General features: G+C 43.7%; 1 protein-coding gene across 2 annotated transcripts; it reads right to left on the reverse strand.

Annotated features, from left to right (window-relative positions):
• Nucleotides 1-4,389: 4,389 nt before the first annotated feature.
• Nucleotides 4,390-22,664, reverse strand: NIT2 (nitrilase family member 2). Of its 2 annotated transcripts, XM_031456964.2 has the most exons (10): nt 22,556-22,664; nt 19,138-19,256; nt 17,468-17,588; nt 15,953-16,041; nt 12,189-12,282; nt 11,599-11,673; nt 10,434-10,512; nt 8,576-8,674; nt 6,310-6,365; nt 4,390-5,966 (listed from the first exon to the last, which is right to left on the reverse strand). In XM_031456964.2, the coding sequence occupies exons 1-10, from the start codon at nt 22,581-22,583 to the stop codon at nt 5,875-5,877; spliced, it is 852 nt and encodes a 283-aa protein (XP_031312824.1). In that variant the 5' UTR covers nt 22,584-22,664; the 3' UTR covers nt 4,390-5,874. The 2 variants fall into 2 exon arrangements, 1 of the variants encoding a protein (XP_031312824.1); XR_004138533.2 differs by lacking the exon at nt 4,390-5,966 and having other exon boundaries at nt 8,516-8,674.
• Between the last annotated feature and the right edge of the window lie 744 nt (nt 22,665-23,408).

A 23,408-nucleotide genomic window follows, 5' to 3' on the forward strand; every position in this document is an offset into this window, starting at 1 on the left:
TGATAACAGGCAGAGATTGGAGTGATGCTGCCACAAGCCAAGGGATGCTGGCAGCCACCAAAAGCTGGAAAGGCAAGAAAGGATTCTGCCCTAGAGCAGAGCTTGGCCCTACTGACACCTTGATTTGAGCCCAGTGAAACCGTTTTCAGACTTCTGGCCTTCAGAACTATGAGTAAGTTTTTGTTGTTTTAAGCCACTAAATCTGTGGCAGTGTGTTACAATAGCCATGGGAAACTAATACAGACTCCTTTGGCTATTTGGCTATTCAGAGCCCAGGGAAACATTGGATCAATTTCTTTTGCTGGCACTGGAAGGTAACATGACTGTGCAGGTGCTTCCTAGAGGCCATGGGAGGGTTTGGCAGTTAGATAGGGCTCTACAGCAAATAAAGGGGGGAGGGGGGGATCATGACTGAATCTGAGTCCTGGAAACCATTTTAGAGGGTATAGAGAGTTCGAAGCAAGGAGGACCAGCTAGAGGAGGTGGGATTCTGCACAGATGACCCATGCTCTAATTATCAATGGACTGCTATATTAAGCAAATTTTACCCAATTTTATTTCCCAGAATATCTGCTTTATGTCAAGAATTGTGACGGGTCTAAGATTTTGCCCTTGCAAACTACAGTTTTGTGAATGCTGGCAGAAGATGTGAGAACTGGATCAGAGAAGATGGACTGATTAGAGCATGGTAAGCAACATGAACTTCACATCCCGTGGATGTGACCTGTAGTAATCTAGGTGGAGGCTGCACAGGCCGTGGGTTTGTGTCACAGCTGAGAACTCTGAGCTTAGGAAACCCACATCTTAATGAGCCTGGCTATAAGCAAACAGGCCTGATTTTTGCATCAGAGGGAAACATTATTTTTATTATACTGGTTAGTAAACAGACCTGTCCTACTGTGCTTCAGAAAGAGAGAACCTCTATCTTCCAAAGCTGTTCACTTTATACAAATGTCTTTGAAAGGACAGTCTGGTAGAAAAGCTATCATTGCCTCTGTGAGACATGCAGAAATTTAGGAGACCTACAGAGAATGGACTGCCCGTCTCTACATGTTCTTAGCTTTTATTAATTCATCTTGAGCTTACTCTTTCAGGAGTTCAGAGGATTACAGTTTCTATTTTGGACAACAGCATGGTGTAGGGAAAAGTATTACCGGCCTGAGCACCAGGTGACCTTGGTTCTAACACAACTTTCCACTGGCTGTGTGATCTTAAGTAAATGAAGGTCCCACCCAGCTCTAAATTATCTGAAGCTACTCCCATGTCCTAGATCTTCCCAGATTAGAATCCCTTAGGGTAAGGGAACCATTCCAGAATATGTAGAAGTTAGCTAGAAAGCTTGCACATGAACAAGTACAAACTGTAGGAATGAATCACTCCAGCTCAGCACTTACTGAGCACCCATCAGGTGGCTCAGGAAGTTCCCAAACTAGGATGAGTCTTGGTGCCATAAAGCTACATACACTGTGGTATGGAACACAGGACAGTAATAAATCCTGCTAAGCCTTGAGTAATTTAGGTAAGATTTAGGTAAGGAAATGGGGACACCAAAAAACACACACACACACAAAACCTAAGTGAAGGCACATAATGAGTCTGAGCTGAAAATAAGCCATCCAAGTATAGAGTCTAGCAAGATGAAGCTATTTGTTTTGTTTTTTTTAAACTGGTAAGGAGACGCCGATAGTGGAACTATGTGTTTGAGAATTATCAGCCTATGTTTAAGACCATGCATGTGAATGAGATTACATCAGGACAAAAAGGACTAAAAAAAAACTGGGAAATATCACCCTCTATGGGATAAAGGTGGCAATGCAAAAGGGGTCACTGAGATGGTAACACCAAGGTCACACTGATGGTGTTGGGTTTCAAGGAGCCAAATGGACAGGTTTGCAAAGAGATGGTTAATAATCTCTGCCAAGGAACTGTCACTAGAATGGTGAGGGGAGAATCTGGCTACAAGGGTCTGAAAAGTGACTGAAAGACAAGAATTAACTAGTGAATAGAAATGACTCCTTTAAGAAACTGAGTGAAAAAGAATGAGTTTTTTAACAGTATGGCATGGTTTTTGTTTTGTTTTGAGGGAGAAACTTTGAGAATGATCCTACAGATACAATAAGGGAAAGAATAGTTGTGCACAATGAATACATTTGCAGGGTTTAAAATATTGCAAGAAGAGCTAGGATCACAACACTTGAAACATTACTGCACCTTCCCCACCATGCTCCACTCTTCCAGATTTTTGGTCATTTGATAAATTACAAATGAGCTACGAAGTAATCATTGAACAAGAGTTAATGTCCTTGTATGTATGTGTTTTAGGCATTTGACTGTAGATCTAGAGCTTAATTTTTTAATTTGTGGTTTTAACAAGGCCATTTTATACTAAGTGCCTTCTCTTCAACAACTACCTTTTATTTACCTTCCAATCTTCACTCAAAAAGAAGAAAAGCTGAATGAAGATAATAATTTGGCAAGAAATAGGAAGCTGTGACAAAAAGGTATGTATAAGGAATAGAGGAGAAAAGCCCGTATTAAGCCTGTTGCCCTGGCAATATGTTTGGCCAGTGCAGAGATCACAGAATGCACATCTTTTCCCTTTCCATCCCCTGCCTTCATCAGACCCCTTCACCACCAAAACCTATACAGCAGTGCTTATGAAGCAGCATAAAAGATGAAAAACTAGTGCCAGTAGAGCAGAACATTCATCCTGAAACCTAAACTCCTGTCTAAACCCTTTTTTAAAAAGGGTCTAAATCCCTTTTTAGGGTGTTTTGCACAGATCTGGTAGCAGCAAGGAGTCCCCTAAATTGATGCCACAGTCTGACTACTATTTAGTCATTTTAAACCCTGGAATGTTAATTTATTCACTTGAAACCAATGCAACACCCATTATCTGTTAACTCTCAACTTCAAACAAGCTCAGTCAGAGTCAAGCCACATTTTCATTTTCATGACTGACTGCACATCCTGACTTATTGCAGCATCTGTTGTTATGCTTGTGAAGGAATCAGTTCCATTAGCTGAATGTGTTACCTCATCTAAACTGCAGGGGACAGATGTCTTAACATGTGGATAGTGGGCTTCAAAGTATTAGACAAAAAAGTATCATTGCCTAACTAACTCACTGAAAGAGTACAGGGGAATGACAGTTGTTTACACCTTTTCCATGGCCTTGGGCTGCAGTCTTCTCCCACTTCATGTGGACCAAATCCAGCATTCATTTTGATCAGATACCATTTTTCTTCAAGGTGGAATCAGGGGCCATGTTACCACTTACTTTCTAAGAATAAAATATTACATACTAATAGGAGATGCCTACTCCATACACAGTCTTCAGATGCACCAGAAGGCAAGATGGCCTGGTAACAGCAAAAGGACAAGAAGACATGCATTTATGATGATGAAATACAAAAACAAGCTTTAGAATCCGTCTGCCTCTGGCTGTTGTAGGAATGCTGTATAAAGGTGAAGTATCTTTTCAAAGAGGAAATCAGAAAATACCTCAAGACATACGTAAATAAGAATGCAACTTTCCAAAAATCTGTGGGATGCAGCATAACAGTTCTATGGGACGTTGCGCTGTATACCAGAAATTGACACATTGTAACTGATGGTACTTCAATTAAAAAAAAAATAACAGTTCTAAGAGGGACGTTTATAGCAATACAGGCCTACTCAAGAAACAAAAAAGATCTCAATCTACATCTAAAGGAATTAGAAAAAACAAAAACAAAAAACAAAGCCCAAAGTCAGCAGAAGGCAGGAAATAATAAAGATCATAGAAGAAATAAATAGAAACAAACAAGAGAAAACAGAAAAGACCAATGAAACCAAGAGCTGGTTTTTTGAAAAGATAAAACTGACAGGCCTTTAGCCAGGCTCTTTAAGAAAAAAAGAGAACCCCCAAAAAAGAAATGAAAGAGGAGAAATTATAACCAATGTCAGAGATTTAAAAAAAGAGAGAACACTATGAAGAATGATATGCCAACAAATGGGACAACCTAGAAAAAATTCTAGAAACATACAATCTTTCAAGACTGAATCAAGAAATTGACACTCTGAACAGGCCAATCATTAGCAGTGAAATTAAATTAGTAATTTTAAAACTCCAAGCAAACAAAAGTCCAGGACCAGACAGCTTCACAGCGGAAAGCCACCAAAATACAAAGAAGAGCTAATACCTGTCCTCAAACTATTTCAAAAAAGAGGAGGGAGCACTCCCCCAAATTCATAAGGCCAGCATCAATCACCCTGATACCAAAATGAGACAAAGACACTATAAAAAAGAAAATTACAGGCCAGTGTCTCTGATGAAAATAGATGCAAAAATCCCCTACAAAGTATCAGCAAACCAAATTCAACAATATATAAAAAGGATCATACACAGTGATTCAAGTAGGATTTATTCCAGGGATGCAAGGATGGTCCAATATCTGCAAATTAATCAATGTGATACACCACATTAACAAAAGGAATAAAAATCACACGATCATCTCAATAGATAATGGAAAAACCATTTGACAAGATTCAACATCCATTCATGATTAAAACTCACCAAAGTTGGTATAGAGGGAACATCCTTCAACATAATTTATGACAAACCCATAGCTAACATCCTAATGGTGTAAAGCTGAAAGCTTTTCCTCTAAAATTATGAATAAGAAGTGGAATGGCGTCATGGATGTATACATGTGTTAAATTCTGCCAAGCTGTACACTTAAAGTCATTTGCCCTTTTCACTTGAACCCTCCTGAGTACACTGTGCTGTTTCTCAAAGGTCAAATTGCACATGATAATGTCATCATCCTTATAGCTAATTGTGTGTTCATGTATTCTTTTAAAATTCTGTCTTATTTTCCAATATGGTAAATATCTATACAGATGTAAACAGCAGTGTGCTAGAGCAGAACTGCACCAGCACACAAGTGCTGACTGCGCACCTATTCCCAGCTCTGTGTTGAGGTGTTACATTGATCACTTGAGTTTGGTAGTAAGTACGCCATGGAAATTGGCAAATGCTACCACAAAATCGACTTTTTCTCCAACAGCTGGTTGTTAAACATTTACCAGTTCACCACTAGCTATAACGTACATAAACAAAAGCTCAATGGAATTAATTTTTAATTGTGTAAAAGGACTCTGAGAACCATTAGGCTAAAAACTGGCCTTTACGAAGCTAAAAGTGTTACCAGGGAGAAAGCAAAAAGACTTTCAGACATTTATCTTGACAAAATCTTTGGCAGAGACTCACACTTCACTGGACTTGACCAAATTATGCCACAGCCATTCTCCCAGGGGGCTCATGGCTGAAACAGTGTTTCCCCTAAGACCAGGGGGCTCTGAATCATTAGCTCCTTCTTGAATTTGAAGAGCCCAGAGGCTGCTAGGAAGGGTGGGGCTACCATCTCCTCTAACAAACATCACCTTGCTTCCCACAGCTACTCACAGACCAAAACGTAATGCTTAGGTGCTGCTCAAAGAAGAGTAGCACCAGACCAAGTTTTCTACATAATGATTCCAACTCCAGCAATGTCAATGTATCAGGTGATTAACCACCAGGATACCAAGACCTGATACTTCACTGACTGCTTTGAGGCACCTCAAAGGTTTACAGCCATCCCTCCTCCTGCCCTTCAGTGCCAGCCGCGTCCTTTGTGACTGTTCACTGTGGTGTGGAGAGTATCAGCATCAGCTGATGCTCCATCAGCTCTATCATCTCAGACTCCTTTCCCAGGAAGAGAAAAGGCTGAAATTTAAAAAAAAAAAAAAAAGAAAGAAAGAAAGAAAAGAATCTCCATTAAGGAATTCGGCAGGGAGTTGATAATGTTGCAGAAACATATCTTCTGTTTCATGGCACATTGAAAACAAACATTAGGGCTTTTTTGCTTCCACTGCATAGAGGTCTGATCGCTTCTGGCTAAAAATGGGGATTTGCTGGCGTATTTCAGCCAACTTCGTCAGGTCTGCAAAAACAGGAAAGTGCACTATTAATAAGAATGTAATTCCTTATTGACCAACAGGAATTTCCTCCCCAAACAGTATAAAAACAACCAGAGCCTCAGCAAGTACCTTACAGGCCTGGTCTAGAGGCACAGACAGCCTGGCGCTGCCCCTGGGGTCATTTCACACCAACCCAAGAAAACTCAGGCTGAGACACAGGCCCAGGGCCTGGCCAGAGAACCAAGGGTAAGTGAGGGGGTGGGGCATAAAGGAGCCCCTCCAGGTGACAGGGGTTTCACAGCTTTAGAATCTGGCCTCAAAGCTATGGGGACCCCAGGGACCTAAGCTGTGCCGGAGCAATCTTACCTATGTCTGAATACACGATCGTTTCTTCAGTGCCAGCTTGGGCGAGGACCTCCCCCCTGAAAAAGATTCAGGCGAGGATGAGTGGATCCACTGATGTCTCCTGGTATTCAAGATCTCTCTGTTTCTCCTCCCCACCTCACAGGTCATAGGGGAAGGAATCTGAGTTTTACAACAAGAAGGTGGGGCATAAATTCCTGTTCTATGATTTAAGTAGCTGTGTGGCCTTGCAGCAAGTCATCTGGAATCTCCATTCCTAATCTATACAGTGGAAATAAAAGCTCTGTGTGGACTTAGTGAGAAAATTATAGAGTATGTTTTGTAAACTGCATACTGCTAGGGAATGGTAGTTACTCTAAGATGTGATGGAAGAAATGTTCACATACGAGGTATGGGGAAGTCATTCTGGCTTATACATCATTTACCATAAACTTTATGCTAACTAGAGCAGCCCACCGTGCAGCCTATCAAACAGACATTGTACATCTGCTTTAACCGTTAAAGAAAAGGGTGCACTGTCCAGAAGTAAGGAGTCCATTTTGAGAACAGAGATAAATGCCTCCCTTCCTGGGACATCCCACCTGGGGACGGTGGGGTGAGGCCTGGGCAGGGCCCAGATCTGCTTGGATCATCCCTGGATTCCTAGGCTCATGGTTTTCGGTTTTTGAGGGAAAGGTTTCAACTTATGGGGCCTGGGTAGAGTGGTGGAACCAAACCCTGGCAGGAACCACACACTTGGAAACAGCAATGCTCCATAAATTGAGGGAAAGGCTAATCTGGAAAGCTATTTCCAGTGCTGAGTCTCTTGGCCCAAAACAGGGCTTCAAAAACATCTGTGAAATGAAATTTCTCCAAAGCACGAAACAAAGCAATCTGAGATAACAAGCAATCTGACATAAAAACTGGTTCCATTTAACAGATGGTCACAGATTTTTGGCACAGTGAGCTACTAACACTGTCATTAATGCCATTTAACTGAATCCTTTTCTAGTCTCTTTTATTTCTTCGCCCACGTGCCCTGGCATCCAAAGATCTCTATGTTAACCCCAGGCACCTATGCCAACACTAACATAAGCCAGGGGGCCCACAGACCTATCGGGGAATTCTGAAAGTGATATAAAGGTAAATCTTACACAACTACTGTGTGTCAGAAGCAGTCAGCTTGATCGGTAACAGAGTTCCTCAGGAGAACTAGTGGGGAGCAGAGCTGCCCCAACAGTCAGGAAGCCAATCACTAACATCTGGGCAGAGGAACCTGAATCAAGTTTGAGGAAATTTTCAAGCCAAATCAGTGCTTCCAGTCTTTCAGTGTCCCCCAAGTCCTAATGCAAAAGAGGATCACTGGGAGTCTCTCCCTGGTCGTAGCTTCCAAGGCCTTCCCCCTAACACACTTTGATCTTTGGGTCCTATAAGGTCAGACGAGGAACCTTCAGGAACCCCACCATGATACTTAAGCCATCACAGCCTTGTTACTGGCACATTTATCCTGAAACTGTAGCGATACCTACCTGTGTGTGTGTTCGTAATCATACAGACACACAACAAGTGGTATGGAATACATGGAAGTTCTGAGTTCAAGCGCTGGATCCAAACACTAGTTCTAGCCACTTCATCCTGTGACCGTCAAGTCTACCATCTATAAACTGAGTTTAATAAAGATAAGTCCCTGAGAGTTCAAGTTGAGATAATGTGTGTGAAAGTGCTGTGTAAACTGTACAAATGCCGGTAAGATGTGTCTGTTAACATAGGACTGTGTATGTAACTGGGCAGACCTCCATGCTGGTTTCACTAAGTAATAAAATGCTTTACTTTCTCACAGAGGACAAACTCACAGCTCCCCTAATTCAATCCATCCTCCACTCTCCACTAATCATTATACAGGGAGCAAAATCCTCACCCTGTAACTCATTCCTGTCCTGGAACCAGTGACCCAGTCTAAATTTTAACCAAAAGCAAAGATTTGGGGAGCTTCTTTTACTAAAACCACCCACCTGTTACTGCCACGTTGTTTCCAAGTTTGATTGACAACGAAACACATAGAAACTCAGAAGAGGGCTAAGGCCAAGCACTCAGCCAGGAGAGCAGGACTCTCTCTCTCCATGGTTTTAGAGTGGAATCTTCTCTCACAGAGAGAGGAAGAGACCAGGCAGGCGTGTGGGGTCTGGGGGTGGAGGGAGGGGCAGGGCCAGTCAGGAATCAGACAACCCACCTGCCCAACTGCCATCTCTCTCGAGCTCCTGCTGAGCCTGTCCCTGCTTAGCCAACTCACCAAGGAGTCACAACGGTACTATGTCCCCAGGCGACATAGGACGCTTTGTCATCCCGGGCAGGAGATGCTGTGGCCACATACACTTGATTGTCAACAGCACTGTAGTCAATGGACAGAAAAAAGGTAAATCATACATTACATAGATCTGTGACATTTTTCTATCCTAAGTGTACAGATCCTACTTTAAAAAAGTAGGACAGGAAGACAACAACAAGAACAACAAAAACAACTAGGACAGGACAGGCTGGCTTGGATGAGAGAAATATCCAAAGCCATGGAACATCTCCTCAAAAAACATCTTACTGCATAAGCCAGCACCCCACTGGGGCAGTTCTGCCCAGCAGGGGACACTTGCCAACGTCTGGAGTCCTTTTCGACTGTCATGACTAGGGGGTTGCTATTGGCACCTAGTGGGTAGAGGCCAGGGCTGCTGCGAAACACCCTACAACACACAGGACAGCCCCCACAAGAAAGAATTATCTAGTCCAAAATGTCGATACTGCCACAGGTGGGAGACCCTGGCCTGAGCCAGCCTGTAACATGTAAAAGAGCAAAGCTTCTCTGGTGGAGGCAGTCGAGGTGTCAGAGAAAAGGCAATGGCCTCGCTGGGACAAACACCTTGCAGGGCTGCAGGGCGCTGCCATGCCAGTGGCGGCAGTCCCACCATCTCAAATGAGGCAAGAATTTCAGAGGGCAGCCCAGGTGCACCAAGCCACCTGACCCAGAGCCCTCTGGGCTCGATCAGCAGATCCACACCAGGTTGTCCCAGTCTCTCCCAAGCGTTTCTTGCTCTCGACAGACAGCACTCATGAATACTCAAGGCGTCACATGCCCCACCCCACCCTCCACCATGCAACCCGCCAGACACTTCCACATGCCTTCCAATTGCCATCATCTGTAGAAGTGAGCAGAGGGACCCACCTCTGGGCAGAGAGAGAAGAGTACTGACTGAGAAGGAGCAAAAGGGAACATTCCAGGCACGAAGAATGTTTCAGATGCTGATCTTGCTCACAGGTGAATACATAAGTAAAAATTCCCTGACCTGTAAACTTAAAACCAGTACGCATTTCCCTGAGTATATAGTACCTCAGTTTTAAAAACCTTTTATGAAAAAAAGCGATCTCTGACCAGCATTTCATGGTTTACAACCCACTTCGCACAGTCACTCCTTTTCCCTTCCACGTTACACCCACCTCTGTGACCTGCCCTTCACCACTCCTCAGCCTCAGGGAACTGAGGAAACAGCAGCTGTGACACATGCCTCGTATACCTGTGCGGTGCTCGGGACATAGAGGTTAGAAGAACTTACGAAGGGTTTCCTGGCGGTGTACCAAGGCCAGCAGGAGGTTGTGGAGGACGGAGCAGGATTAGCACCCAATCTGAGCAGCACAGGGTCAGCGGAGTGAAGACCACAAATCTCTCCCTAGGGCTGTCAGGCTAAAATAACCCCTGCCTTTTCCTTGGCTTCTGGGGCTCTGAACACATACATTCTGTGGATCTCCAATTCTCTGTAAAAGTTGCTGGCAACTCTATCAGAAACACCAATCCGTATCTGACCACAGAAATATGAAATCACTGTCCACTCGATGCAGTGCTCTTGGAAATGCAAAAATCACAGTCCCCAAAATCCATGAGATTGGTGGTACTGTGGCTTCTGAGAAGGTGCCCAACAGCAGAGGCCCTCCTTTTGGACTGGAAGATGAAAAGATGCATCTTTTTGAAGTGCATTTGGATGCTGGGGCATCCTGAGTTAGGGGCAGCATTCCATATGGGGAAGGTTGGTACTTCCACCAAACTGGAAACGCTTCCTCAAAGAAACTCTGAAATGCCTGAAGGTATTCTTGAGATGCTTTCTTACCGGCCTCGCTGAAGCAATTCCCAGTGAGCTGGTCCGGTGGTCAAATTAAAAGCTCCAGGATATACCAACAGCTGGCAGCCTTGGGGAGAGAAGGGCCACAGAAGAGTGGATGCAGGTGGACATCCAACCACCACTAGTCCTTCCCTTTGTTCCTTCCCCAGCCGGGACCAAACTCAAACTTTCCCAAGCATGAGAAGATGCAGCCAAGTCAGACAGTGTCGGCAGCATTAAGTATGGCTCTAAATTCCTTAGAGACACACAAAACACATACACACAAGAAAAGTGGTGCTGATAACCAAAACCACAACACATGACTTCTCTTAAAAAAAGTGGGAAACTGTCATTCAGATTCCTCTCAGAACCAAACAGTCAGCTATGACAGCCAAGGACCATGTTTTTAATGCTTTTCAACTGAAATGAGGGGCAGGACAGGTGCTCTAACGCTTACCTCTAAGACTCAACTGAGACTGCCAAACCAGAGACCTTGCGCCTCCCCCTTTTGCTGAGCAGAGTAAGTTATTTGCACCCACTGCACTTTAAGTGCCAAATGAACAGGAAACAGAGCACCTTCAGCAGTCTAGGAGGGAAGCTAATATTTGCTGAGTACCATACGAGGGGGTTTATGAGCTCTCTCCTTAATCCTCACACCATTTCTATGAGAAAACTGGACCCACACTGCTCTAGGGAGTAAGTAATTTACCGTAAGTATTGTGCCAATCAAGGGGAAGAGATGGAATCAGAACCCAGATCTGCTCTGGCTCGGTGCTTCTCCAAGATGGCAGGACACGCTTTACCTGGACCAGATGTCACTGACTACATCCCTACTGCACCCATCATCTAGGACCAGTGAGTGGTTAAGCCATGAGCACATAAGCCATTTCTGTCGGGCCCCGAATGACTCTTTCCAAACACAGTAGCAGGAAGGGCTTGAAGGTAGAGCAGATGTTTAGTTTAGAAGCACAGCTCCTGTCTTAGCTGTGTAGTGTATTAAATTACAATCTCTGAAAAACTGTATTACCCAAACGCAGCAGAAGTCTGAGAAGCCAGATGGGGCAGAGAGAATTAAGACCTCTCCTCCAGGTTTCCTGACCAAAGGCTCCCTCCACCCACATGACCAGCCCAAACCGAGCCTCCCATCACCCACATGACCGTCATGCTGCCTCACCTCTCTGCGCGTAGATTTGTGCCAGCTCTGCAAAGCGGAGGTCGTAGCAGATGCCGAGGCCCACTCTGCAGTAAGCTGTTTTCCAAACAGAAAAGGTACAAACAAAATGTTAACCCCCTGCAGCCTGGGGCAGCAGGAGCAAGCCTCCATGACCTAATGAGCACAAAATACTGGCGGGAATACATCGACGCAGGGCCCGCGGACAGAGAAAATTCATAAGCTTATTCCTGCTTGGACTTTAGCTCATGAAGAGGTCATTTACGTCAGCAGAGCAGAGATGAGAAATTCGTTCCAATTGAATACCTCTTATCTAAATGGGAGGTGTTCAACCACCACTGAACAGGTACGGGCTGGACACTGACATACTAATAAAAGGCTATGACCAAAATGGAGGGCAAAATCATGTCAAACCCTTGGCTCTCCATTCAGTCCACCCTTTCTAGATCTCTGGCCATCCGCTGCCCTTCTCACTTCTGGTCTTCAGTCAGGTTTTATAAAAAAGTTGGGGAGGGACAGAAGAGAAGAGCAAAGGAACACCTGATCTTCTTCCAGTGGGACTGCTAAAAGGGGTGAACTTATCTTGTACGTACGAGTATCAAATGTGGAGAAACTATCACCAGGACTCAGTGTTTTAGATTCTTGAAATGTGATTTTCCCAGGAACATCAATGTCAAACAGATGGAGCTGCAGCACAAATAATGGATTTGGTTACCTCCTTTCCAGCAGGGGGTGTGGCAGTAACAACAAACGTCCTTCCACAGCCAGCGGTGGGGGTGCCAACTGGATAAGCAGCACCCCGGCCTGCCCATAACCCAGTCCGCAAGCTGACCGTCATCGTATCAAAACAAACTCTAACACAGGGAACTGGAAAAAATAATGCTGTAGGTTTTATGACCCCTCCTTTCCTCAGTGGTGCGCAAATCAACATCTAAGTTTCTTATGGAAAACAATTAATGTGTTGCTTTTTTAGTTGGTATAAAAGCTAAATGAAGATTTCTCAGAATCAGAATCACACTGACACATTGGCAGGAGAGGTGAAGAGTGAGTGAGTGATCAAAAATAGGTAAAATTTTACAAACCAAATGCAGCAATACATATAAAAAGTAACACATCACTCCCAAATTCAGTTTATTCAAGGAAAGCAAATGTGATTTAACATGAGAAAACAACGTAATTTACCACACTAAAAAAGGAGAAAAATCACATGATCACCATAAGAGGTGCATAATGGGAATCTGGTAAAGTTCTACATACATTCTTATTTATAAAAAACGAAAGAGAAAATCTCTTCAAGGAAGGGAACCCCCTTAATCTGATAAAGAATATCTGCCAAAAACCCTAAAGAAACATCATATTTAGTGGTGAAATATTAAAACCCTTCTCCTATTGAGATCAGAGACAAGGTAAGGACACCTGCTATTCAACACTGTACCAGAGGTCCTACCCAAAGCAACAAAGCAAAAGAAAGGAATAAAAAGTACAAGGAGTAGAAAGAAAGTGAACTATTATTCTCAGATGATATAACTGTGTACCTAAGAAATGTCAACGGAAATCTACAGGTAAATTATTAGAATGAATGAGTTTGGCAAGGGTACTATATACAAGGTCAGTATTTTTTAAATTAGTTGTATTATTATATACTAGCAAGAAACAGAGGCTAGAAGGGCATCAAGAAACACCAATTAGGAATAAATCTAGCAAATGATATACAAGACTTTACCCAAAAATTATTTTAAAAATTTGAGAGAAATTAAAGAAAGCCTATAAATAAATGGAGATTTTATAACTATCTATGTATCTCATATTCATGGGCTGGAAAACTCAATCCTGAAAGCATGCACTTTTCAAAACATAAGAGCTGGGTTAATAGCTCAATGTTGGGTCTTCTTTCAGTAACGGCAGAGTGGCTCCTATCAGACCAGCTTTCTCACAGATAACTGTGCACTCTGGACAAAATAAAAAACTATTTAAAGACACTTGAGAAAAATTAAAATCACACAAAAAGAGAAGTCAACATGTGGAAGAAGGGAATGGCACTGGCTGAGTTTCCCATTTATCTACAGCTTTTAGTTGGAAACAAGGCCCCGGCTGTTGCTCCAAGTGGTGGTGACAGCTACCCACAATCACACTAGCTGAGGAACCAGAGGTTGGAGTTCACGGCAGCTGTAAAGAGAGGAGGAAATCCTGAAAGGGAGAAAGCCAAAGAACAACAACTAATATTTTACATATAAAATCTGTCCAGATTTCTGGCTAACCAATGAACTAAAGATGCGTGAGGCAGACTCCAAGCAGCCCAGCAGACACTACACAACTTCACAACAGAACAGAGCAGCTGAAGTTGCTGCCCACTTCACAAAGGAAAGAGTTTGGTGTTTGAGTATGCCCAAATTAACTACTTGCTAAAACAAAGAGTTCAACACTTTTCAGAGGTATGTAATGGCAGCTAGAATCTCAATAAAATACAGCTCAAAATTACTAGACACACAAACATCTAAAAGAAATCTAAATCTAGACCTAAAATGTAAAGAAAAGGCAGCAATGGAGCAGACCCCAACAAGACCCAGATGTGATACTTACCAAAGACTTTAAGGCAGCTAGTGAAACCAAGCTCAAGAGTGTAAGGAAAAATATGCTCTTAATGAATAAACAATAGGAAATATCAGTAGAGAATAAAAGCTACAAAAAAGAACAAAATGAAAGTTTTAGAAATGAAAAATACAATAGCTGAAATTTTAAAACATTTCACTGGTTTGGTTTACAGGAGATTGGAGATTACAGAAGAAAGACTTGGTGAACCTTAAAATAGATCAATGGAAAATGTGCAGTCTGAAGAAGACAAAGATAAAAGGTTGAAAAACAAAAATAAAAACCAGCTTTAGTGACCTAGTTTGGTGAACAGTATCAAAACTGGAGTCACTGGGACAGAAAAATATTTAACAAAATAATGCTCCCAAGTTTCCTACATACAATGAAACACTTAAATTTACAGACTCAAGAAACACAAAGCATGACAAATACAAAGAAAATCATAGGTAGGAATATAAGAGTCAAAACGCTGAGAACTAAAGCTTACAAAAAGACCTTGCAAGCAGGCAGAGAAAAACACAAATTGCATGTGGGAGAACAATACAAATTACCAGTGCTTATGGTGGGGGAGGGGGGAGAAGCCAGAAGATGACTGAATAATGAATAAGGTCTCTTAAACTTCCAAGGAAAAAAGAAAACTGTCAACCCAGAATTCTATTCCATCAAATTGTATCTCAAGAATAAAGGCAAAGTAAAGATATATCCGTAAATAAAAACTAAAAGAATTCATAGCTAGCAAATCCTCACTACAACAATTCTAAAGAGGGTCTTTCTGTTTGAATGCAACAATAACAGACAGAACTAAGCTCTTCAGGAAGAAAAGAAAAATATCTGAAATGGTAAATATTTGGGTAAACATAAAATATTTCTCTCAATTTAAAATACACATGACTACTTAAATTAAAAATTAGTGTTTTGTGGGATGTATAATGTATATAAATGCAATATGTATGCTAACCATAGCATAAAGAATGGGCCTATATGATTGCAAGTTTCTTAAATTTCACATGAAGTAGTGTAATCTTCACTCTAAGTAGACTGCAACAAGGTAAGTGTGCATATTGTAATCCCCAAGCCAACAAATTAAAAAAAAAAAAAAGCAAACTAATACTCTATCCAAAAGAATGCTGAAAAGAGGAACAAAGCAAAAAAATAATTAAATGCCTATATGCTTAAAATCCAATCATATCAATAATTACATTAAATATAAATAGAGTAACCACTCCAATTAAAAGGCAGAGATTGTCAGAATGAATAAAACTTCAAAACCCAGCTATATGCTGTCTGCAAGAGAATCATTTTAAATATAAAGACACATATAGACTGAAAACAAAAGATTAGAAAAAGATATATCATACGAACAGTAAGTATACGAAGCCTAGAGTGGCTACAGTAATATCAGAGATAAACTTCAAGACAGAGTACTACAAGAAAAAAAAAAAGACATATCATAATGATAAAAGGACCAATTTACCAAGAAGACTTAACAATCCTAAATGTATATGCGTGTACTACTACGGCAAAGATGTCAACTCTCCAAAGTGATCACTGTATGTTCAGTACCATCCTAATCAAGATCCCTACAGGTTTTTCCTTACCTGAAACTAACAGGCTGAGTCTACAATTTATATCAAAATGATAACAGCCAAGAACAGCCACCTGTGCCAACTAGTCAAATGCCTGATGTGTATACAATATGATGAGAGGGACTGGGGGCTTCAGAGCAAATTCTCCAAAGGCAATGAGACTTGCCACCGTCTCTACTTACCTTTCTGTGCTTTACCAGTAAAGTTCCATCAGGCCCAAACACTGCACAGGTGTTATATAATCTCCCGGCATCCTCCTCCGGGATGGAACCTTTCATTGAGAGCAGAACACACAGGCATAGGAAATATTCTGAGTAAAGCACTGTGATGATAACAGCAAGAAAGCTCAATAAAGTTTACTATCTTCTTGGGTCCAACAATAAAGAATATTATCTTCTAATATTCCACTTAATTGTGGGTTTTTTTCTTCTGGAATATGATTTTTCACAGATAAACTTCAGAGTGCAGATGAAATGCAGTTAGGTCAGATGCCAAAGACAGGTTTCAAAAATAACCACAACGTTTCTGAATTCACATTTGATCTTGAGCAATACTTAATCTGGAGCATTGGCACAACATGAGAATTCGCTGTTGCTCAACTTAAATTCACCAGGTCCTGCCACATAAGTGTATCCAAAGAGGCCTTGAAGTAGGAATATAACCCAGTCTCTCCATCACTGAATATGGGCCTGCAGTTCTATCTCTTCTTGCTTTGCCTTCTTTTCTCCAACTTTTATTCATTTCTAATTCTTACTGTGTCATAATACAGAAATAATTGTTTGCTATATTTTTATTAAATCATTTTATTGTATTGATTTTTTATTTAAATAAATAGAACATTTTTTATTTAAGCAAAACCACATAAATAAAGCTACTTTTTAAAACTGAAGTATAATTGATTTGCATATTATATTAGTTTCAGATGTACAACATAGTGATTCAATAATTTTTATAGACTGTACTCCATTTAAAGTTATTACAAAATAATGGCGCCATATTCCTCTATGTTGTACAATATATTCTTGTTGCTTATTTACTTTATGCATAAGATTTTGCATCTTCTAATCCCCATCCCTGTCTTGTCCCTCCCCCTTCCCTCTCCCCACTGATAATGCTAGTTTGTTCTCTGTATCTATGAGTCTGTTTGTCACATACATTCCTTTGTTTTCAATTTTTTAGATTCCACGTGTAAGTGATAGCATACAGTATATCTTTCTCTGACTTATTCCACCAAGAGTTAATACTCTAAGCTACCTTAGATGTATGTGGTCTCTTTATGGGGAAAAAAAAATATTCTTAACACCATATTAATGAAAGACATTCAGATATGGCTTTTCTTTCCACGTCTCCACCTACCCCTGCACTCCCAACTCCTTCTCCAGGAAATCATCATTATCAGTTTGTTGTGTGTCTTTCTACAATATTTACTATGTCTTACATGCATCATTACATACAAAAATATATAATCTTGTTTTATGTGGAGCATTAACCTGTATAGGAGTACCTGTTTGTTTCATATTAAACCTGCTCTTTTTCCACGTAACAGTGTATCTTGAAGATCTTTCCACATTACTACATAAAGATCTACTTTATTGTTTTTAATGGCTAATTTGTATTCCATGACTTGAATGTAACAACAGAAGTTATTCAGATGTTTTTAACCCTTAGGCCATTATACCTTGAGGGTAGGAAGTTACCTCCAATGACAAACACGCTGCACTCCTTTGCTACTTCAGAAAGCTTCTGTGTGGAGTCACCAGGAATTTTCTCTGCATATTCAGGAAAATATTTTGTGCCGTATGGAGAATTAAAGCATTCCTAGAATAACAGTGGCAGAGAAAAAGGGGGAAAAAACACCATAACATCCAACTCATTTTAAAGTTCTGCTGTAAAAAGACACAGCTCTCAAAGAGGTGAAACACAGCATCTGACACCTTGGGGCTAAAGAGACCGCGGCCACAGACAGGACTCAGTCGTGGTCCGGGGCCGGAGGAGACAGGTCAGCGTCCCCCAGACCCGGTCACCCCGGCAGAGGCCGGACCTGCCCCTCCCTCACATCCTAGGGGAACTATGCGTGCCCAACCTTGGGCACCAGGACCCCAGTACCACTAGGCTTACTCAGAGGATTCTGAGTGTTAGGATGAATCTATCGTCTCAAAATTATACTGGTAACTATGTAAAGCAATAAAGCCTGTGTTTTTAAAAAATACAGAAGCTCTGAAAGCCACAGAGGTTAAGACGTTTCCTCATGTATAAAAAGCTGTTTCTAAGCTCCCTTCCAGCACCATCATCCTGATCCTGCAAAATCTCTCAGTTCCCCAGAATGTGTGTCTTCAACAGCTCTCTGATAAAAGAAAAGCAAAACTACTAGGTTTCGACTCTAGTTCATTCGTGTCTCATTTACTGAGATGCCTGCACACCAGGCACTACACTAGCAAACTCAAGGCCAAGGATCGCCAGCTGGTACAAAACACATGTTAGGTAGAGGGGACACATGCAGAATTCAAGTGCTTTCACTCCCGGCCTGTAGACTCCGACCCCCAGCACCTTAAACCAACAAGAGACCGTGATCAGGGTACGTGTACAGGTGAATCCTACGACTGGAGCAACGTTAAGATCTCGAGCTCCCTTGTTAGAGTCCGACTCACTGGCCACACCTGTGACAGCATGAGCCTAAAGTACAAGGTGGCCCTGAAAATTCTCCCAGTTTGCAAAGGGCTGCCTCCTCTCCGTAGAGGGGAAGGCAGAGTGAGGCAGCGGACGGTCTGGAAGAGTTCCACCACTGACCCCAGTGGCCTCTGCCAGTAGAAGATGCCAGGAGATGCATGTCCCTGCACGTGCAGGACCTCCGCTGGGGCCGACCCTGTACCTGCTGACAAACCGACGTGGTGCCATCTTCAGCTGATTCTGTTCTAAAAGAAATCACCTGGGAAACAGAGGCTGCGTCCTACTGGCTCACTACAGGCTACCACATTTTGGAAGATACCACAGGCTTCCTGTATGTATCTAACAATATTCAGTTTTCAATAAATTTTTTTTATAATGTTGGCGGTTTAGTGGTAAAATCAATAGTCCTGGTCCTGCAAAGACTTAATTACACAAGGAAAGAAGGTTAAGTATCCGAGGCCCTGAGGTAAGTCCCTCAACCTACCAGGTTTCTGAACCCAGTCAAGTTAGACCCATAACCATGCTGGCACATCCTGTCACAAAGACCCTCACTAGGGTCATCTTCCAGACAAACATGGAACAATCCTAGGGCCCCAAAGGACCTTGCTGGACCCCGGAAACAGGAGGACAAGCAGATCTAGCAGACAGTATTCTGCTGGGACAACAGTTCCCAGAAAAGGGTGGCTGCTCCCATACTTACTGGCAGAGAAACTATCTTGGCTCCTTGCTTTGCTGCCTCCCGGATAAGGCCACAAGCTCGAGTGAGGTTATCCGATTTGATGGGAGAAACGTGAAGCTGGATGAGGGCCAAGCGGAAAGCTGAGGATGAGGATAAAGAAAACAGCTGTCAGAAGATCTGATGCTGAATCAGACAGAGTAGCACTTCTCCACAGAGGGCAGGTGATGTCTGGAGACACTGTTGATGGTCATGGCAGGTAGGGTGCGACTGGCATCGAACGGGGAGGGGTCAGGGACACTGCCAGACATGCCACAGTGCACGTCCCTCACAACAGTTATCCAGCCAAAATGTCAGTGACACGGAGGCCGAGGAGCCCTGAGACAGAGCAACGTCCGGGGGCAGAGCCCAGTCCAGGCACGAGAATCAGAAGTCGGCAGGGGCAGCTTCTCCCTTACAAATGAGAACGTGGCTGGAAGAAAGAAGACTGGGTTTGAATAGGGGGCTGCCCCTCACTATTTGATCTTAGGCCTCCAGTCTTCCCCCAATCCAGGTGCTGAGCGCGTCCCAGCGCAGAAGGCGAAACCCCTTCGGAAGTCTCACCCCGCCATGAGTTGAGTTGGGGCAGCAGGCCCATGGGAAGGGGAGATGCCTGTCTCAACTCCCCATCACTGGCGGGGACACGGGGCATCAGTCCAGCTGCTGGCGAATGGGGTGCCTGGCAGCCAGTGGGCTGCACGTGTGCCCAGTCGGGGGCAGGGCTCCTGGGCACCGGTGAGGGTCTGTACTCACCCCATAAATACTCCCGTGCCCAAAGCGCATAACATTAAGGAGCAAATAAAGAAACACAGGAGAGGTGGAAAAGACACTGCAGAAGGAAGAGCCAACAGCACTTTCTCCTGCTGTCTGAACATTGTCATTGGAGACGGTACCACAAATTATGCAGCCAGCCTTGCCAACAAGATCTGCTGCCGGCCTCGTGAGAAGGTCAGGGGCTCCTCCTTGAGGTAGTGGCCACACCCTACGTGTGCTTTTCCTGTATTCTTCGGAGTTCTCTTTTTAGGTCTTTTAGTAATCACCTTTACTGGTCAATCATATTTTATATAAAACTTTTCCTATTCAAGTGGTTTGTTTCTGAGTCCTGCCTGGACGCTGACTGACACACAGTTTTTGCCCACAGTCTGACAAAAGGCTACATTAAAGGATCCAAAGCACGTTGTAACCCACAAAATTCTGCAAAACTCCAGGAATTATTAGTAATGGCCGGCCCTGGCTTCCCCACCCCACCTCTGCTCTGGAGTCTGAAGTCCCACCATCGGTGAGTTCTCTTCTCTGGGTGTTTCCTGTCACAATAAAAATGTCCCAAGCGAGGCAGCACTGACAGACCCTGGCCTTTGAAGAAGGTCTGGCTCAGGGTTAACCCTAAAAGTAGGAAAACATAGATGTTCCATTCCTCAGTTTCTCCTAAATATACTGAGAAGAACTAAGTTTAACCCTGAATGCAGCTTGTCAAATAGTTTCCAAATCTGGATGAAAACCAAACAGGAAACAAAGGCTGGGGTTACTCTGGGGCACAGAGACAGCCTGAGCTGTCACCAGAATGTCACACAGACCCACTGAAGGTCTCCACTGTAACTCAGAAACCGGGCTTTGTCTCTGCTTCTAAAGGGAGGGAAAGACGAAGTCCACCACAGCTATGCCGATGGCCTCCACTGTCCCCCATCCTACCCAGAAAGGCTGCTGTCCTGAACCAGGCTTGACTGCCTGACATTCTGCAAAGCACCCACTCCAGAGGGGCCAAGGCAGGGAAATTCCACCACTGGGGAGTTCCTCGATGCTGAGGACGAGATAACCAGTCATTCAGCTCCTCAGCTGTAAAATGAAAATACAATGACTTTTCAGGTCCCTGGCTGCCCTAATATTCATTGTAATCTAACAATCAAGGACTTACCAAGGGGAAAAAAAAGGACAGACTATCTTCAGTGAAGGGACCAACATAAAAACAGCATAAGGAATGTGCAGGTCCTTTACATATATAAGCATCTGTAAGGTAGTGTAAACAGTACTCTGCAGATGAGGAAAAAGAAGCTTGCAGGGGGAAAGCTGTATGAGGCCAGTTAACAAAGTAAGCGGTACAGCAACAATCAAGCCAAAATCTGGACTGCGGACAGAACAGCCACCGTTTGTTTTTGGGTAGGTGGGGGAAGGTTATGTCATTTAAAAACACTCCTCAAGGGAGTCAGATCAACATCACCCTAAACTACATCAAGAACCACAGCTCTCAAGTCTATCAGCATCTCCTGAAAGATACAGCACATTCAGAGGGAGGACTGTAAAAGGACTTCTATACCCAGATCCTGAAGGTTCATCCAGCAACCAACTTGCCCTGTGCTCCAGGAGGCTGAAATGGAAAACAGCACTTCCACACACCTTAGCACCTCCAGGGAACTTCATTAGACCTTGGAAGGTGTTCATTTTACAGGAGAGGAAACTGAGGTCCAGAGAGATTAAATGACTTGTTGACATGGGCTGAGCCAAAACTGTAATAATCCAGGTTTCCAGACTTTGAGTCCAGAGCACTCCACTGCCTCATGTAAAAGAATCCGGGCAAAGGCCTGGAAACAAACACAGCTAGAAACTCGTCCCTAGGGCTGATCCAGAATGGAGGAGCATAAGTAACATGTAATACCTAACCTGAAAGCTCAAGGTCCTGATGGAGACAAAACTTGCCCAGCTTTTTGTTCAGGAGAAGAGGGCATTCTCCAATGAGTGTGAGGGGGGTGCACTGTGGAGTAAATTAACCAGTCCTCTTACCACACAAGCCCAAATCAAAGAAAACAGTGCTTAATTTTCACATGACAGGTCTCAAACCACAATCAGGGTGGATGCCTTTGCAAAACCCAAGTTCAAAAACCAATCTAAAACCTAACAACAATCTCCAAGAATCTCACAGGGCAGACTCTCACACTTAGGAAAAAATGATAATTACTCAGTGCATAGTCTTCGGGTGGTGGTAGGGGACTGGCGGTAGGGAACAGGGAAGACAACAGGAAGAGTGTATTATTTGCATTTGAATTCCCATGCAGGTGGATTAGGAACAGGTGGGCCCAGAACTCATCTGGAGTCATTGCCTGACGTCACACGAGCCCAGTGGGGAGCAACGCGAAGGCCCTTCCGGCACGCAGGCCCGATGCTCCCGCGGCCCCGTCGGCCCGCCCGGAAGCCCGGGATCCCCGGGAGTGCGCCCGGCTGCGCTCCGCGGCCTCCTCCCGGCTGCCTCGCCCGCGCCCTCCACCCTCGCCGCTCGGGCCTCCAGCCCCAGGGACACCAGGTCAGGGAAGGCCACGGGACGGAGGCGAGGGGCCGAACCGACGTGACCGTCCTTCGGCGCCGCGCCTGAAGCCACCCCTCCGGCCCGAGCTCGAGCTGCCACGCTACTTACTGGCCATGGCTCTGCCGGGAAGGCGCATGGATGGGCCCAGAGGCTGAGCGAACGTCTTCCGCCCAACAGCCGCGGCGCCGCGCGGGACGGGACAAAGCCGCGTCGTGGGCGGGGCAAAGCCGCGTCGTGGGCGGGGCAAAGCCGCGTCGTGGGCGGGGCAAAGCCGCGTCGTGGGCGGGGCCACGCTCCGAGACCCCGCCCCTCCCGCCTCCGGGACCGCTGGCTCCTGGGAGAGGGTATCTTCTTTCCCGCTCGCCTCAAACACTTATTAATGGCCCGCTGTTTGCGCTAGGATGGACCAACGGGAAACGGCTAATTACAACGCAGTCCTGAAAAAGGAATGCCTCAGAATGCAAAGGGGCAAAGAGAGGGCGACCTAAATCGAGGTAGTGTGCTGGTAAATGTTTAACAACCGGCCTCTTGGATTCTCAGCAAAAAGACTGAACCTTTTCTAGTTGGATCACCCCTGTGGCCAGGAGATGCATGCTGAAAATATTTAGGGGTGAAGTGTCAGAATGTCTCACTTGAAAATGATCAGCAAAAAGAAAATGTATGTTTATAAGCCAAATATGGCAAAATGTTAAATTATTAAATTCAGGAGGAGGACATACAGCTGTTTATGGCACTGTTTTAAGACTTTTTAAAAAAAAGTTTATATTTTAAAACTTTCATGAGAAAAACTTGGGGGGAATACATAGCATTTATGAGGAGGTTGTTTTGTTTTTTAAGTTTTAACAGATTATCTGGACCTGCCTTTGCAGCAGGAAGATCTTTAATAACCTTTTAATTTCTGTTCTGCTTATGGCCTACTAAGGTCCCTTAGTCAATACTGACAACCCATTTCATTTAGACT

The sequence above is a fragment of the Camelus dromedarius genome, chromosome 2, assembly GCF_036321535.1.
Source record: "Camelus dromedarius isolate mCamDro1 chromosome 2, mCamDro1.pat, whole genome shotgun sequence".
Classification (NCBI taxonomy): Eukaryota; Metazoa; Chordata; class Mammalia; order Artiodactyla; family Camelidae; genus Camelus; species Camelus dromedarius.

Coding starts and splice junctions, on each gene's coding strand:
- NIT2 (XM_031456964.2), bottom strand. CDS start 22,583: ATGCGCCTTCCCGGCAGAGCCATGGCCA. Junction 16,042..17,467: donor CAGCGTGTTTGTCATTGGAG/GTAACTTCCTAC, acceptor TCTCAATGAAAG/GTTCCATCCCGGAGGAGGAT. Junction 10,513..11,598: donor ACAAATCTACGCGCAGAGAG/GTGAGGCAGCAT, acceptor TCTCTCCCCAAG/GCTGCCAGCTGTTGGTATAT.